At 37.5% G+C, this 17,563-nt stretch overlaps 1 protein-coding gene across 1 annotated transcript; it reads right to left on the reverse strand.

Moving 5' to 3' along the window:
• Window positions 1-960: 960 nt before the first annotated feature.
• On the reverse strand, window positions 961-16,666 carry LOC145219887 (SCO-spondin-like). Its single transcript, XM_080087189.1, has 17 exons — window positions 16,661-16,666; window positions 15,663-16,103; window positions 14,707-15,033; window positions 14,037-14,332; window positions 13,430-13,560; window positions 12,195-12,431; window positions 11,450-11,572; window positions 10,771-10,890; window positions 7,684-7,712; window positions 6,907-7,347; window positions 4,533-4,859; window positions 3,966-4,249; window positions 3,363-3,493; window positions 2,521-2,757; window positions 2,028-2,150; window positions 1,328-1,447; window positions 961-1,094 (listed from the first exon to the last, which is right to left on the reverse strand). The coding sequence occupies exons 1-17, from the start codon at window positions 16,664-16,666 to the stop codon at window positions 961-963; spliced, it is 3,507 nt and encodes a 1,168-aa protein (XP_079943315.1).
• Between the last annotated feature and the right edge of the window lie 897 nt (window positions 16,667-17,563).

A 17,563-nucleotide genomic window follows, 5' to 3' on the forward strand; every position in this document is an offset into this window, starting at 1 on the left:
GCGACCTGGATGGTTTCATTTGTTTGTGTTCAAGTGTTTAACAAACCTCGTTAAAAAATGTCCCCTGGCAACCGATAACAGTGGATTACGGACTTTAATGTAACGTTTTTTTGCATATTCATAATAAAAACAACAATTCAAATTAATACATTTTTTTCACGAATTTGAATTTAACAATACATTATTGCTTTAACACTTACATTATTGCTAAAACTTTCCTGAGGAGTTCCTCATATTCAGGCATTTCTACTGATGTATTGAACGCATATTAACTTTATAAAGGCTTAAACGCCATACCCACTACTTTGATTCTAATGGTATATGTTTGAATCCTGTTGTCTTCAAGCATATATAAGTTACACAATTAAACGGGATATCAATCAAAACGTTAGCTGTCAAAACGTCACGCCAAGACTGGAGCAAAGTTAAATCGCCTATACGTGTGACGTGAAATATACTTGCATCACTCTAATGCTTAACCGGTTTAGGTTACGCTCAAGTTATTTTTCACCAATTTAACATACACAATTAAAGTGACCCTGGGCATTGTCGAAAACAAGTACCATATAAATTACTGCATTATAAGTAAAATTCATTCTGTTGCCTATTGCGTACGCTTGGATAAATTAGCCATACACTTTGCATGTGTATTTTATTTAGTGCTATATGATGTGAAGAATTTTTTTTCGTTGTGAACAAATCAGAATGATCATGATGTTTTATAGAAATAATCCGAAAAACTATTTGGAAAACTGTTTTATCGGTGGGTACACAATTATAGATTAGGGAACCCATAAGTTAGAACTTATTATAGCCACAAATACAAATACAATGAAATGATGACAGCTGTATGATATATGACAGTTTTGATTTTTTTAAAGTTTTTGTGGTGTGAAATGTGATGCAATATGTGTAATGGTAAACAAATTTGGTAAATTCAGGGTCGGTATCGGTTCAGGTTTATGGTGCAACGATGCAATGCGTTCCGTTGTCAGAATATCCGGTGTTGCAGGTGCAAGTAAACCCACCAATTGTGTTTTCACACAACGAGTTTGAATGACAGTTGTGAACTCCCCGTGCACACTCGTCAATGTCTGCAACACACATTAAGTTGTGCCACCTCTTCCAAAATTACATAAGTTTTGCCGTAAACTTTGTGTTATGCGGCTTTCCTGTCATACTCTTGATATATTAATTGACTTATGACCTTAACTTTTATCTCCTTCTGTTTCTTTTGTAAGAAACGTTTTTTTACGGATTAGGTAGAGTGATAAAATAACTTTGCATTTAAGGCTTAAAAATATGTCGTTTAAACTCCAAAAAATACCTTGGCAGTTTGAACTAGAACCTTCAAATCCGTCTTCACAGACGCAAGAATATTCGCCGATGTGATCAACACACTTGGTGTTTTCTGGACAGTTGTGATTTTCATCACATTCATGTACATCTGAATACAAGTTTTATTAACATATAACTTAGTGCAATCCATAAGCTAAGTCATAACTTGGAACAGTACACAGATTCCTCGCAACATAAGCCGTTTTTCTGATTTTCTAACCTGCCGCTCGGTTAGCAACTGCCGCTAGACCTAACGACGCAGTTACAATCAAGGCAAAGCAAATATAGCATGTGTTTCTGAGACCTTTCTCGGGTCTAAAACTATTCACAGAAACATTTTATGCATTTATTTAGAATGGCGGGCTTGGAATAAGAAAACCATAACATGGTGTCACATAGCAGGGGCAGGGAAAGACTTTTGCAGTCACAACAAGAATGCTTCATTTCGAGAACAACTAACTATAATAAACCCAGGAAAGACAAGGCTAATACAATGCTATACGATATAAATACAAAATATCCATATCTTACTAATGGGAGACGGTAAAATAAAGGTGTTCATTACGCGCAAGACTTGACACCAAATATGCTAACACACGATACCATTTCTATTTTTCATGGTTCCCCCACGCTAATTGGAAAGATTAATTTATCGCTCTTTTAAAGTCAACCTTGCTGAACCCACTTACCAGTACATTCGAAACCGTCGCCAGTGTATCCCGAAATACAAATGCATCTGTAGCTTCCTGCTGTGTTTTCGCAATATGCTAGTCTGTTACATTCCGCCGTTCTCTCAAGGCATTCATCCACATCTAAATAGCAACTACGTTAATCATCTTGCATTGAAAAATATAAGTATGACGTATTATGATCCTTAAAGTTTATGTTGCCCATAAACCATTAACAACCCACAATAGAATTCAATATTTGATGCAGCCGACGTTGCCACCCCTAAAATTGTTTAAATGTGCATTTAGGGAACAAGATAAACCCACTTTTTGGGAACGACTTTCAGGGCTATAAACGGGCTTTTTAAAAACGATTGGCGTTCGGGCCGGGTTCGGGCACTATAATTTCAGGCCCCTTTTAGAAATCTAATCTCAGAACATCTAGATTACTACCTAAAATGTTCACAATTGATAAAACATGTCTAAAATATTTTTCCCGTTTTGTAACTATTACCTTCTTCACAACATTCTCCAGTCCATCCTTCCGAGCATTGGCAAGTCATATCGCCATATACACCGCCGTTGAGACAGAAAGTATTGCATCCGCGGTTTTCTGACAGTTCGACAGGGCATTCCTGACCTCCGCATTCATCCTTTGATATTATAATTCTCATACGAGTCGAGGTCTCGGTTTCATTGCAGCCAAGTTTACATGCACTCCATTCTCCCCAATCAGAAACAACGCAATCAACTGAAAAAATGTTACCACTGTTAGTGATCAACAAGTTATCGTTAAAATCACTCTTGAAACTGTTCAGGAGTGTTTTGAAACCACCTTTCCAAGGCGCAGAACTGTGTGGGAGTTTTCAGATATGTCGCAAAATATTTGTGTTTAAACTATCCTATCGTTTTCGAGAGCTTGATGGCGAAATGGGGAACTAAATTTCACAAGCCACCATTCGAGACATCTTGACATGAAATAACCGTTTCTGTAAGAATCCCAAGCCACGTTTCCTGTATAATATTTTGTGTCATTCGGGTTTACTTATTGTTAAAGATGTTTTTGAGTGTTATAAGTCAGTTTACTTGCATTATTACGACACTTTTCGAAACAATACGTATTGTACACAGGCCTATGATCGTTTTCGAAAACTCTTGGTTTGAAACCGGTTAAAAAAGCAACACAGAAAAATATTTAGAAAGCTTCTTGGGCCCGCGCAAATTTAGAGTAAAAGAGATATTGGGTACACAATGTAGATATTCTCTCTCGGCAAAAATACAAGAAAAGTGAAATAAAATTTTTATCGTGAGGTGAAATAAAAGAAGGGACGTCCCTGTTTAGGAAGATATGTTTACCTGGACAACAGCCCTCGTTGCATATTCGAGTTTCGTCGTCAGAACCTGTGCAATCCGTACCACCACAATCACTTGCTGAAATGATAAATCTGGTCCTGCTTTGCGTGCCATCTCCGCATGTCGTACTGCAACTGTATGACACATAATTAATTAGGAAGAATAAAAACTTGCTTAATCTTGTCAACCAATTTTTTATGCTCAGGAGTCAGAATTAATAAACATCAACAAACATTAGGTTAAAATGTTCTTAAATTTCTGTTTAATGCAAATCATTTTCGGTCGTCAGAGGGTCAAACCTATAGCGATTTGACAATTGTATCATTATCTGATGTAACACATATACATTGTTAATTTAACGTCTCTGTATGGTAAATCCTTCATCGTATTAAATAGTTTATTTTTAAGCACTATTTATAATCAGGTCGGGCTTTATGATTATAATGTGATTGGGAAGTAATGGACTTGAGCACTGATTTCACTTTCGACCGCGTTGGTGTCGTTATTTATTTATGTATTGGCAAATTTCTCTTACAGGTTTCATTGGAAAAAAATTCGGGCCCGCTTGCAGCTATGTATCAAATGAGAATGCTTTGGGAAACTTACTCATCCCATTCTGTCCAATCACTCCATACACAGTCGATGGGACAGCATTCTGTGTTACAACTTTGGCTTTCAACAGACGATGAACATTCTCCGCCGCATATTGCTTCAGACACAATCTCTCTTAATCTGTCTTGTGTTCCACCACCACAGGCCAATGTACATTCAGACCAGGGGTTCCAGTCTCCGTATTGGCAATCCACAGGACAGCATTGGGTATTGCATTCCTTTGACTCTTCACTGTCGGAACCACCACAAGATGGAGGTATGTAACCTCTGGTTCTCATCTACAAAATAAAAAATGGTTATTGAAATATTTGGTAATTTGTTTATATTAGTCGGCCGATTTTTTTAAATATTCATTGCGTTCTTGACGTCTGTGGCCTTCTACCGTAAGTATTTTTAGTTTACTTCTAAATCAAAAATTGACATTTAAACTCAAATCGAAAATTCGATGGAAAGGCTTGCTGGCGTTATCGGTTATGCAACACCAAAAAAATCGGTTTAATGGGTTGATGCAAAATATATACAAGAGTCTGGCATTTAAACACGAGGTAGAAAAAAGTTCACCTGAGTTCCTCCACCGCATGTTTCGCTACATTCCCCGTATGCTGACCAGTCATCCCACACACAATTTATAGGGCAACATTCTATATTGCAAGGTCGACTTTCCACAGAAGATTCACAGCTTCCTCCGCACTGAGCACTAGATATAAGCTCCTTGATCCTTTCCTGTGTACCCCCGCCACATACGTGAGAACAGATCGACCAGTCACTCCACTCTCCGTACTTGCAATCAACTGGACAGCATGGTCCATCGCATGACCTGGTGTCCTTCTCAGATCCAGAGCAGTCAGATCCACCGCAAGAAGCTGCAGATTTACTTCTTGTTCTTTCCTATCGGGCAAAGTTAAAGGTTGAAAATAGGGGTCCTTAATTAGTCTGTTTTTCTCTTTGAAAGATAAATTTATATTATTTTATCGATAGTTTATATTTAAGTTTCCAATAAAAGGAATGGATATATAAAAAATTGTTTGCCTAATAAATTTACATCCCAAGCATATATAATTCGCTGCCGATGCACGTCAAGACATTCATACAGAGCAAGCTTGTCAATTGCATGAAGAGTCACAAGAGTAGTCCCTGCAACCTTACAGCAGCCGATCAGCGTGCAATAAAGAGCCTCAAAGCTAACGAAGATATTACCATTCTACTGGCGGATAAAGGTAACAGTACTGTTATTCTAGACCGCAAGGAGTATGACGACAAGATTTATAAGCTTTTGCGCGATTCTGATACTTACAGGAAATTGCCACGTGACCCGACCCGAAAAACGGAGCCAGTTCTCAACAAGTTTGTCGCTATCTTGCATAAAGAACGAAAATGCATTTCGGATACAATGTTTCATCAGTTGCACAGCACCGATGGTTCTGCCCCACTGCTGTACGGACTGCCAATAGTCCATAAAACAGAACATATGTTAATCGATTTTGGGGTCTCGGTAGGGATAAAGCCACTCAACACCCTACGTCAGATGCTGTCGCACCCCAAAGACCCCATTGATACAAACGCGGCAAGGGATGTGGTGTACGCGATCCCATGTGAACAGTGCAACGAGATTTACATTGGCGAAACGGGAAGGTCTTTCAATACGCGCCGTAAAGAACATGAAAGGGATGAAGCCAAGAAAGATGCCAAAAAGTCGGCATTAGCACAACATGCTACTGTCCTCAATCACACCATACACTTTTCTGCCGCCCAAGTGTTAGCGAGAGAAACCGACTTTCACAAGCGAGGTTTCCTGGAGTCGTGGAACATACATTCCCACACCAACACGATGACCGTTAAAACGGACGTTCTAATGCCGATAACTTATCGGTCGCTTTTGCACCATTGAGCTATATAGCTCACCTATAGGTGTTATCACTCGATCATTGGTGCGCACTGCGTTTTTGAGGGGCTCCTCTAAAATACGCAATCTACTTATAAAACGTATACAACTTTGAAAAATGTTGACGGTTAGGGCTTTTAGGGTCTGGGTGAGGGTTTATAATAAAATTAACACTATAATTTAGTTTTAGATGTCCGGTTCGGCTTAATATTCTCATATGTGTTGAGAGTGGTACTAAACACTGTATGGTACCGCATGTTAACACTTGCAGAGAAAATGAGACCTGAAAGGCATCTGAAATTAAATTATAAAGTTAATTGTATCACAAACCCTCACCCTGACCCTAATAGCACTAACCGTCAACATCTTAGTTAGTTTTTGTTAGTAGATTGCGTATAGCTTGCGTAGATTGCGTAGATTGCGTATTTTAGAGTGGCCCTTTTTTACCACCGCCCCTTTTTTGTGTGTGTGTTTAGCCGCTCTTTTCGCTTTATAAATATTTGTGTTTGCAATTTATGTCATTACCCTGATGAAGGTGTTTTGTATGGGACATCGAAGCGTTGGCATATTAGAATAACAAAAACTGCCGGAAGAGCTGAAATTTTGTTGATACATTTTGCCTGGCAGCAACAGTATATTCATATATAATTTATCCTTATTCGACGCCGCAGAGTATACACTGTTTTTCCGAGTTGAGAAGTTTGGTTTGTGGTTACTTTAAATTCTTTGCTTAATTACAACATAACAAATACCAGAAACGATTTAATTACCAAAATTGTTCATAAAAATATTTTTTTAATTGACAAGCGTAAGAAGTAAAACACGCGATAAGTTTTTCTGTCATTGTTTCATCCTTTCGCTTTGTAAATGATGTATAAGGAAACATATAATGCTGAAAAAAAATTTGTTTGTCTATCGTGACGTTGTTTTTACTTTTCTCTTTACTTTCTTCTTACATTTATTTGTAGTAAAAATTCCCAACTTTACAAAGTAGTTGTAGCATAGCATTTGTGAAACAAAAGGCTCCTATGGCACAATCGAAAAACATCTGACCTGAATTCCACTACCGCAAGTCACGGAGCAATCACCATAATCACTCCAGCTTCCCCACGTGCAATCAACAGGGCAACATTGCGCATTGCAAGACTGCGAATCTGTTGCTGAGCCGCGGCAGGGTGAACCGCCGCACGAGGGCGTGCGCTGTTGACTTCGGGATCTAGTTTGGGTTCCGCCGTTGCAAGTTGCCGAGCATGATCCAAAAGGACTCCAAGCTCTCCAGACGCAGCTTACTGGACAGCATCCGATGTTACATCTACGTGATTCAGTCGAAGGGCCAACACAGTTGCTGCCTCCGTCCCTAGCATGTACTGCAATGCTACGAGATCGAACTTGACTGCCGCCTCCGCAAGATCTGGAACATCGGCCGTATGGACCCCAAGCACCCCATCGACAGTTTGCTAAATATAGAATAAGGTAACTGGCATAAAGGTTCACCTATAAATGATACACCTATAAAGTAAACTACAATGAATTATATGCCAGGGCAGGATAACTGGCCATTTATAAATCGCAATACGCCAGGCTTAGTGTTCAAGCTGACCAACATTTTTTGTTTCTCTGGAATCAAAACAAAAGCAATCTAAGTATTTTTGATCCGTTTTAACGTAACAAACTTGAGTCCTATTCTAAACGTTACCGAAATCTTTTCATTTATAGTGCTGTAAAACTGTTAAAAGTTAGACCAAACAAACAGTCTATATTCGTACTGTAATATATATTTTAATTTATCACGAAACAACATAAAATGAAAAAAGTATTAAATAATCTTACTGGGTGCACGTCTTCTTCTGCGCCTCCGCCTGAAAAATACGTAAGTTCGTGAGAAAATATGATAACCAATAGATCATGCAAAATTATGGGTTGAATAAAACAAAAAAAAACATGTCAAATAGCTAAACAAATTAGTTTACAAAGCTTATTCGTACCAGAACCAGGCCCCACCGTCGGCCAGGAACAAAGTTAAAACGACCAATGTCGCTAGAAAATATACTTTCATGACGATTTCTAATCGAACTTCCTCGAAATTGTAAAACGTTTGTTTTCTTGGTGGCGAGCTTCGCTTTTTATACTGCACCAATAGTGTTTTTTTTGCGTTTCCTTATTACGCATTGGAACTTGTCAAATTATTATCATACCAAAATAGAAGTTTGTTGACAAACGTTGGCAAAAAATACTGTAAACTTGAAATAGTGGCAGAAAGTTGTTTGCTTTGACATTAAATTAATTTGAGAGCCAACACTTTCGCTTCCTTGTTTTATGCAACTGGCATAGTATTTGTGCCCCAAAAAATTAATTAGATTCGTGACCAAATGCATTTTCGGTTGGACTTACACCAAAATGGATTAGATTCCTGCTTTGTTTTAAGTTACCATCAGTTTCTATAACGTAACTATTACCATAAAGCAGCGACTTAGATAGTGTCGTTAATGAGGTAACAAAGTTTATAAATGGCAATTTGCCACTTTTTTCCTGTTTTACAACATTTTATTACATGTACAACTGGAAAAAATATAGAATTTTAAAGATTGACTGAAAACATGTCACCAGTAAATGTGAAACAAATCAAGCAGTCAAATTTTTTTTCTTTTGAGCATAGTTAATTGGTGTATGAATTTCCTTCTTCCCTATTAAAGTAATTTTATAACCTCGTCATTGTTAGGTGAACCTTGCGTGCCACAGCGCTAGTCAAGCTATAACTGGGTACAATAGCTATTAAAATTTTAACAAGCAAAGTTCTCCTAAAGTGAGTTTATGTGCATAAATTTGTTGGCAGGATTTATAAAACACAGATCGCAGATTTAAAATATTAACAATGCACGCAAGAACAAAAACGAAAGTCGAATGCAAATCATCGATTTGAACAAGAATTCTCTGACTTATTATATTTTCCGACACAGCGTCATATGAGTTTAAAGACAGTTGTAAAGATAAACAAGTTTCCTACACAACAAAAATTCTGTGCAAAGCTTCAGATGCAACACACAAAGAACTGGATGGAGCACAAGTTTCAGAATAGAAATTGACTCAGCTTAAAGATTAAAATCAAGTTCAAGAATGTCCAAAGCTTTCAGACACCAGTCAATGAGTCATGTTACAACAAACAGACGCACGCCAACATTTACAGTGTCAACAAGCTGTTAATTAATCTGTTTGCTTTCGTAAGACAACTTATACCATAAGCTCAATGTGCTGTCTTTTTTTGCAATCTTAAAGTTAAAAACAAAATTAAAAGCAGAACAAAAACAGTACCATTTAAAAATCCATGCAATTGACTCGTGTTCTTTATCATTTACAGTTTATTTGTAAACTTAATGTAGAGACGAATTTGATAATATTGTAAATAGTAAAAGCATATGAGCCAATAAATGATAAGCTGCATGCAGATTGTAAATAGTCTTCTGTAAATGAAATAGTGGAAGAAAATTCCGAACATAAAAGCTCTCATCGAAGTACAACCATTTTCTCAACTATTAAACAGGATATCAATCAAAACGTTAGCTGTCAAAAAGTCATTGCAAGTATGACGCCAAAGTTAAATGCAAGTATGACGCCAAAGTTAAATCATTTAGGTGCGATGTGAACTACACTTGCATCACCCTAACTCTTTACCGGTTTAGGTTACGCCTACGCTATATTTCACCAATTTAACATACTCAATTAAAATTACCCTAGACATTGTCGAAAACATAAAATACTGCATTGTGAGTAAAATTCATTCTGTTGTCTATTGTGTACGCTTGGAAAAAAATTAGTCATAAACTTTGCATGTGTACTTTATTCAGTGCTATATGATGTGAATAATTTTTTTCGTTGTGAACAAATTAGAATGATCATGATGTTTTATAGAAATAATCAGAAAATTTTTGGAAACTGTGACTACTTGGAAAACTGATTTATCGTTAGGTCAACAATTATAGATTAGGGTACCTATAGTACTTATACTTATATCTATTGCCACAAATACAAACACAATGACTGGATGACAGCTATATGCAGGGTTGCCATCGACTTAAAACCAAAAATAAGGACAACCAAAAAATTAACTTTTTATACGAAACGAAACAAACGTTTTTGAACAAATCTTTGCATTTATACGAGCCATGACATATCGTATGCAATATTTTGGCCAGAAACAATTTCGTTCCAGCAACTCCTTGTTTATATAAAATACTTCGTGCATCTCACGACAGCTCAGGTCTAGGTTTACTTTTACTTATAGCAGGGATTTGACTTGTAATTGTTGAAAATAAGACAAAAGAAGGCGTAAGTCAAAAATAAGGACATTTCTTAGAAATAAGGACAACATACTTTTTTACGACAAAAACCGTCAAAATAAGAACAAATCTTAGAAATAAGGACGGTATGGCAACCCTGGCTATATGATATATAAATGATATGATTTTTTAAGGTTTTTGTGGTGTGAAATGTTATGCAATATGTGTAATGGTAAAACAATTTTTTGTAATTTCAGGGTCGGTATCGGATCAGGTTTATGGTGCAACGATGCAATGCGTTCCGTTGCCAGAATATCCTGCGTTGCAGGTGCAAGTAAACCCACCATCTGTGTTTTCGCACAACGAGTTTGAATGACAGTTGTGAACTCCCCGGGCACACTCGTCAATGTCTGCAACACACATTAAGTTGTGCCACCTCCACAACAATTACATAAGTTTTGTCGTAAACTTTATATCACGCGCCTTTGTTGTCATACTCTTGATATATTAATTGACTTATGACCTTAACTTTTATCTCCTTCTGTTTCGTTTATAAGAAACGTTTTTTGCGGATTAGGTAGAGTGATAAAATAACTTTGCATTTAAGGCATAACAATCTGTCGTTTAAAGCTCAAAAAAATACCTTGACAGTTTGCATTAGAACCTTCAAACCCGTCTTCACAGACGCAAGAATATTCGCCGATGTGATCAACACACTTGGTGTTTTCTGGACAGTTGTGATTTTCATCACATTCATTTACATCTGAAAACAAGTTTAATTGACATAACTGCGTGCAACCTTTGAGATAAGTCATATCTTGGAAGAGTACACAGATTCATCGCAACATAAGTCATTTTTCTGATTTTTTAACGTGCGGTTAGCAACAGGCTAGACCTTACGCAGTTACAATCAAGTCAAACCATACAAAGCATGTGTTTCGAGACCTTTTCGGGTATAGGACTATTAACTAAAATATTTTACGAAAAACCCTAAAAAGAAAACCCTAACATAATGTCACATAGCGGGGACAGGAAAAGATTTTTGCAGTCACAACAAAAATGCTTCACTTCGAGAACAACTAACTATAATAAACCCAGGAAAGACAAGGCTAATACAATGCTATACGATGTAAATTCTAAATATCCATGTCTTACTGATGAGTGACACTAAAATCAAGGTATTCATTACGCGCAAGACTCTACACCAAGTGTGCCAACACACGATGCCATTTGTATTTTCCAAGGGTTCCCCAAGGCGATTTTACAAATTTTAGTATATCGTTCATTTAAAGAAGTCTCAAAGCCTTGCAGAACCCACTTACCTGTGCAATCAAAACCGTCACCAGTGTATCCCGAAATACAGATGCAACTGTAACTTCCTACAGTGTTTTCACAATATGCAAGTCTGTTACATTCCGCCGTTCTCTCAAGGCATTCATCCACATCTAAATAGCAACTTCGTTAATCATCTTGCATTGAAAATACAAGTATGACGTATTATGAACCTTAAAAGTTTTGTTGCCCATAAACCATTACAACAAAACAACCTACAACAGAATTCGTTATTAGATGCAGACCGACGTGGCTACCCCTAAAATTGTTAAATTGTGCTTTTAGGGAAGTTTTACATGAAGGGTGTGTTTTAAATCAACAACTCCAGTACTTTGGTTATCTCAGACAGAATTCTGAGAATTGTAAGTCGGGTTTAGGTTTCTTTCAAAAATAAGACTTCACACTATGTGTCAGTATTTTTTTTCAAAAAAATATACTAGCTGAGTAGCTGGTTGTTGGACTTTTTTTGATTATTGTCTACTGTGTTTGTTGTCTTTGTCTTTCCTGAGACACCTTAGCATAGACATGTCAATGAAACTTTCGGACCTAAACGGGTTTCTCAAAATCGATTCGTGTTTGGGCCGGGTTTGGGCTTGTACTGTCAGGTTCAGTCCGGGTTCGCCACCTATTTTAGGCCCGTTTCCAACTCTGATCTCAGGACATTTACATTATAAATTAAAATGTTCACAATTGATAAAGATGTCTAAAAGATTTTTCACTTTTTGTAATTATTACCTTCTTCACAGCACTCTCCAGTCCATCCTTCTGGACATTGGCAAGTCATATCGTCATATAAACCGCCGTTGAGACAAACAGTATTGCATCCACGATTTTCTGACAGTTCGACAGGACATTCCTGTCCTCCGCATTCATCTGCTGATATTATACTTCTCATACGAGTCGAGGTCTCAGCTTCATTGCAGCCAAGTTCGCATGCACTCCATTCTCCCCAATCAGAAACAACGCAATCGACTGAAACAATTTATTTATCACTGTTAGTATATCACTGTTGGTGACATCAGTGTTATGGCTATTTTTTGGTATTTAAATGAAACACTTGCGGTCTCTTAAAACTACTTAGCGGTCACCCAAACCAAACCTTAAAAAAACCCTGGGTGACATTATGTTAAATCATTGTGTTTTTTTCTTAAAGATCTATTTAGTAGTGTTTTAGAACTACGGCATCGTATTATTATGTCGTTAGGTATTTTTATATTTGTCGTATATTTTAAAAATTATATCGTGTTATAGAGCTTGATGACGAAAGGGGGTACACAAGCACTTTTGATTATAAGAGCAACACCAGAACTTTTGTCCATGTGTGAACATATATCCCGTTTCCATAACCGTTGGTACGATCGGACGTTCAAAAGTCCGATCGGACCTCCTCGCGAGGAGGTCCGCGAAACCGCTGAAAAAAATGCTGAGTCATTCCTTATTGCGGACTGAAATAGCGGAAAAGTCCGATCGGACCAACGGCCATGGAAACGGGATAATAGTGTCTAGATTTCACAAGCCGACATTTAAAACGTCTTAACATCAACTAAACGTTTTTATATAAACCTACAGCCACGTTTCCTGCATAATATTCTGTGCCATTCGAGTTGACTTAAGGTGTTTTTGAGTGTTAGAATTTAGTATACTAGCATTACGACTCTTTTTCAACACATATGATTGTTATTAAAACCCCTAAAACGGTGAAAACGCAACATAAAATTCTCTCATTCAGAAAGCTTTGGTAGAACCACAACTTTAAAAACTCTTATACTTGGAAGTTCAAAAGAGACCTTGGCTATACTATACACGGTTCTAAGGGGCAACACTAAAACGCTGAATATCGCGGGAGACGACAAGACTTGAATATCGGGTAAATTGCTGACGGTTAGTGTTATTTTGTTTCGACAGTTACTGTTTTCATCGTCAAGTAAAATAAAAGCAACAAAAGGAAAGTCCCTGTTTAAGACGTTTACCTGGGCAGCATCCATCGTTACATGTTTGAGTTTGTTCGTCAGGACCTGTGCAATCCGTACCACCACAATCACTTGCTGAAACGACAAATCTGGTCCTGCTCTGCGTACCATCTCCACATGTCGCACTGCAACTGTATGACACATTAAGATAAAATTAGGGAAAAACGAAAACTTGCTTAATCCTGTCAAACCATTTTTTTGTTCTTAGGAAGTCAGAATTATTAAAAATCAACAAACATTAAGTTAAAAGTTCTTAAATTTCGGCCTAATGCAAATCATTTTCGGTCGCCAGAGGGTCAAACTTAGCGATTTGACAATTGTATCATTATCTGATGTAGCACATATACATTGGTAATGTTACACCTCCGTATGGTAAATTCGTTATCGTATTAAATAGTTTATTTTTGAGCACTATTTTTAATCAGGTCGGGCTTTATGATTATAATGTGGTTGGGAAGTAATGGACTTGAGCACTGATTTCACTTTCGACCGCGTTGGTGTCGTTATTTTTTTATGTATTGGCAAATTTCTCTTACAGGCTTCATTGGAAAAAAATTCGGGCCCGCTTGCAGCTATGTATCAAATAAGAATGCTTTGGGAAACTTACTCATCCCATTCTGTCCAATCACTCCATACACAGTCGACAGGGCAGCATTCTGGGTTACAACTTTGGCTTTCAACAGACGATGAACATTCTCCGCCGCATATTGCTTCAGACACAATCTCTCTGAATCTGTCTTGTGTTCCACCACCACAGGCCAATGTGCATTCAGACCATGGGTTCCAGTCTCCGTATTGGCAATCCACAGGACAGCATTGGGTATTGCATTCCTTTGACTCTTCACTTAAACCAGAACAGTCAGAACCACCACAAGATGCAGGTGTGTTACCTCTAGTTCTGACCTTTAAAGCAGAAAAATGGTTGTTGATAGAAGTAAGATACGATCCTATGACACGAATCAAAATTAAACAAACATTATAAAAAGTAACCACAAAAAAACAAAATGCGCCCACCCCACCCTACCGATTTCAATGGGTTAAAATGCAATCGAAAAACTGACATTTAAACTAGAATAAAATCGACGAAAAGGCAATTCCTTGCATGCTATTCCGGTCAACGAAAAAAAGGTTTTGTCGACAGCTGCAAAAAATTCTATGGTTTTATACATGTATATGTTGTTAATGAAAACTTGAATGAGTTTTATACATGTATTTGTTCGTCTTTGGCCTTATTTACGTATTAGTCTGGATTGAAAGTCTGGAATTTAAACTCTCACCTGTGTTCCTCCACCGCATGTTTCGCTGCATTCCCCGTATGCTGACCAGTCATCCCACAAGCAATTCACAGGGCAACACCCTATATTGCAAGGTCGACTTTCCACCGAAGATTCACAGTTTCCTCCGCACTCTGCACTAAATATGAGCTCCCTGACCCTTTCCTGTGTGCCCCCGCCACATACGTGAGAACAGATGGACCAATCATTCCAATCTCTGTACTGGCAATCAACTGGACAACATGGCCCATCGCAAGACCTGGTGTCCTTTTCTGATCCAGAGCATTCAGATCCACCGCAAGAAGCTGCAGATTTACTTCTTGTTCTTTCCTATGGGGCAAAGTTAAATGTTTAAAGTAGGGGGTCCGTAATAAGTCTGTTTTCTTTTGTTACCTCCCTTTGAAAGAGAAATTTACACTATTTTAACCATAGTTTATATTAAAGTTTCCAACAAAGGGAATGGATATCTGAAAAATTGTTTGCTTACTAAATTTACATTATAAGCATATATATATATATATATGAATTACCCTTAGTGGACGCTGCAGAGCATAAACTTTTTTTTTCAAATTGAGAAGTTTGGTGTGTAGCTCGTTCAAATTTTTTTCTTAATGTAGCATAACAAACGCCAAAATACGTTTTAATTACCTAAATTATTCAGAAAAGATTTTTTTTAGTTTACAAGCGTAAGAAGTAAAAACACACGAAACCTTTTTCTGTCATTGTTTTATCTTTTCAAATGGTAAAAGATGTATAAAAAACATATAATGCCGACAATAAAAAAAATGCCTATGTTTGTCCATTGTGACGTTGTTTTTTACATTTCTCTTTACTTTCTGCATACATTTATTTGTAGTTAAAACTAAAAAAATTCCCAACTTTACGAAGTAGTTGTAGCATAGCAATTGTGAAACAAAAAGCTCCTATAGCTCAATCGAAAAACATCAAGCACATCTGACCTGCATTCCACTACCGCAAGTCACGGAGCAATCACCGAAATCACCCCAGTTTCCCCACGTGCAATCAACAGGGCAACATTGCGCATTGCAAGACTGCGAATCCGTTGCTGGGCCGCGGCAGGGTGAACCGCCGCAAGAGGGCGTGCGCTGTTGACTTCGGGATCTAGTTTGGGTTCCGCCGTTGCAAGGTGCCGAGCATGATCCGAAAGGACTCCAAGCTCCCCAGACGCAGCTTACTGGACAGCATCCTATGTTACAGCTGCGTGATTGAGTCGAAGGGCCAACACAGCCACTGCCTCCGTTTGCTGCATGTTGTGCAATGCTACGGGATCGAACTTGACTGCCGCCCCCGCAAGACCTGGAACATGGGCCGTACGGACCCCAAGCACCCCATCGACAGTGTGCTAAATATAGAATAAGGTAACTGGCATAAAGGTTCACCTATAAATAATACACCTATAAAATAAACTACAATGAATTATATGCCAGGGCAGGATAACTGGCCATTTATAAATCGCAATACGCCAGGCTTAGTGTTCAAGCTGACCAACATTTTTTGTTTCTCTGGAATCAAAACAAAAGCAATCTAAGTATTTTTGATCCGTTTTAACGTAACAAACTTGAGTCCTATTCTAATCGTTACCGAAATCTTTTCATTTATAGTGCTGTAAAACTGTTAAAAGTTAGAAAAAGGAAACAGTCTATATTCGTACTGTAATATATTTTTTAATGTATCACGAAACAATATAAAATGAAAAAAGTATTAAATAATCTTACTGGGTGCACGTCTTCTTCTGCGCCTCCGCCTGAAAAATACGTAGTTCGTGAGAAAATATGATAACAAATAGATCATGCAAAATTATGGGTTGAATAAAACACAAAAAAAACATTTTCAAAGAGCTAAACAAATTAGTTTACAAAACTTATTCGTACCAGAACCAGGCCCCACCGTCGGCCAGGAACAAAATTAAAACGAGCAACGTCGCTAGAAAATATACTTTCATGACGATTTCTAATTGAACTCCGTCAAAATTGTAAAACGTTTGTTTTCTTGGTGGCGAGCTTCGCTTTTTATACTGCACCAATAGTGTGTTTTTTTTCGTTTCCTTATATTACGCATTGGCAGGTACATGTCATGACTCTTCCAACGGATCAAAAAATTTAGGACATGACTTTCGGTTGTTTGCAAAAATTTCGAAATGGTGCAACCCGTTTCGCCTGTTACAACATTTTGGTAACGTGCATAGAAGGAATATACCAAAGTCAACATATGTATATGACTGGTATCTGTTATGACTGATTATTTGATTATTTACTTGCTATAGGCTAATACAGTGCTACCCAACCGGGGGGGATTTTAAATTAAGAAAAAACATATTTGTCCATGTGGTTAACCTGTGAAGGTGATATAAGACCCAATTTGAAATGGTCTTTGTATGGTTTAGCCTCTACTATATAGTATATTAAGGAGTAATGAAAATGTTTATTCAGGGAGGAATTCGTCGAAAAAAGTTGGGAACCACTGGGCTAATACAACTGATTAAACCCTAAACGTTGGCAAAAAATACTGTAAACTTAAAAAAATGGCAGAAAGTTGTTTGCTTTGACATTAAATTAATTTGAGAGCCAACACTTTCGCTTCCTTGTTTTATGCAACTGGCATAGTATTTGTGCCCCAAAAAATTAATTAGATTCGTGACCAAATGCATTTTCGGTTGGACTTACACCAAAATGGATTAGATTCCTGCTTTGTTTTAAGTTACCATCAGTTTCTATAATGTAACTATTACCATAAAGCAGCGACTTAGATAGTGTCGTTAATGAGGTAAAAACAAAGTTTATAAATGGCAATTTGCCACTTTGGTCCTGTTTTACAACATTTTATTACATGTACAACTGGA

This window comes from Phallusia mammillata, chromosome 3 (genome assembly GCF_965637545.1).
Source record: "Phallusia mammillata chromosome 3, kaPhaMamm4.hap1.1, whole genome shotgun sequence".
Taxonomy (NCBI): domain Eukaryota; kingdom Metazoa; phylum Chordata; class Ascidiacea; order Phlebobranchia; family Ascidiidae; genus Phallusia; species Phallusia mammillata.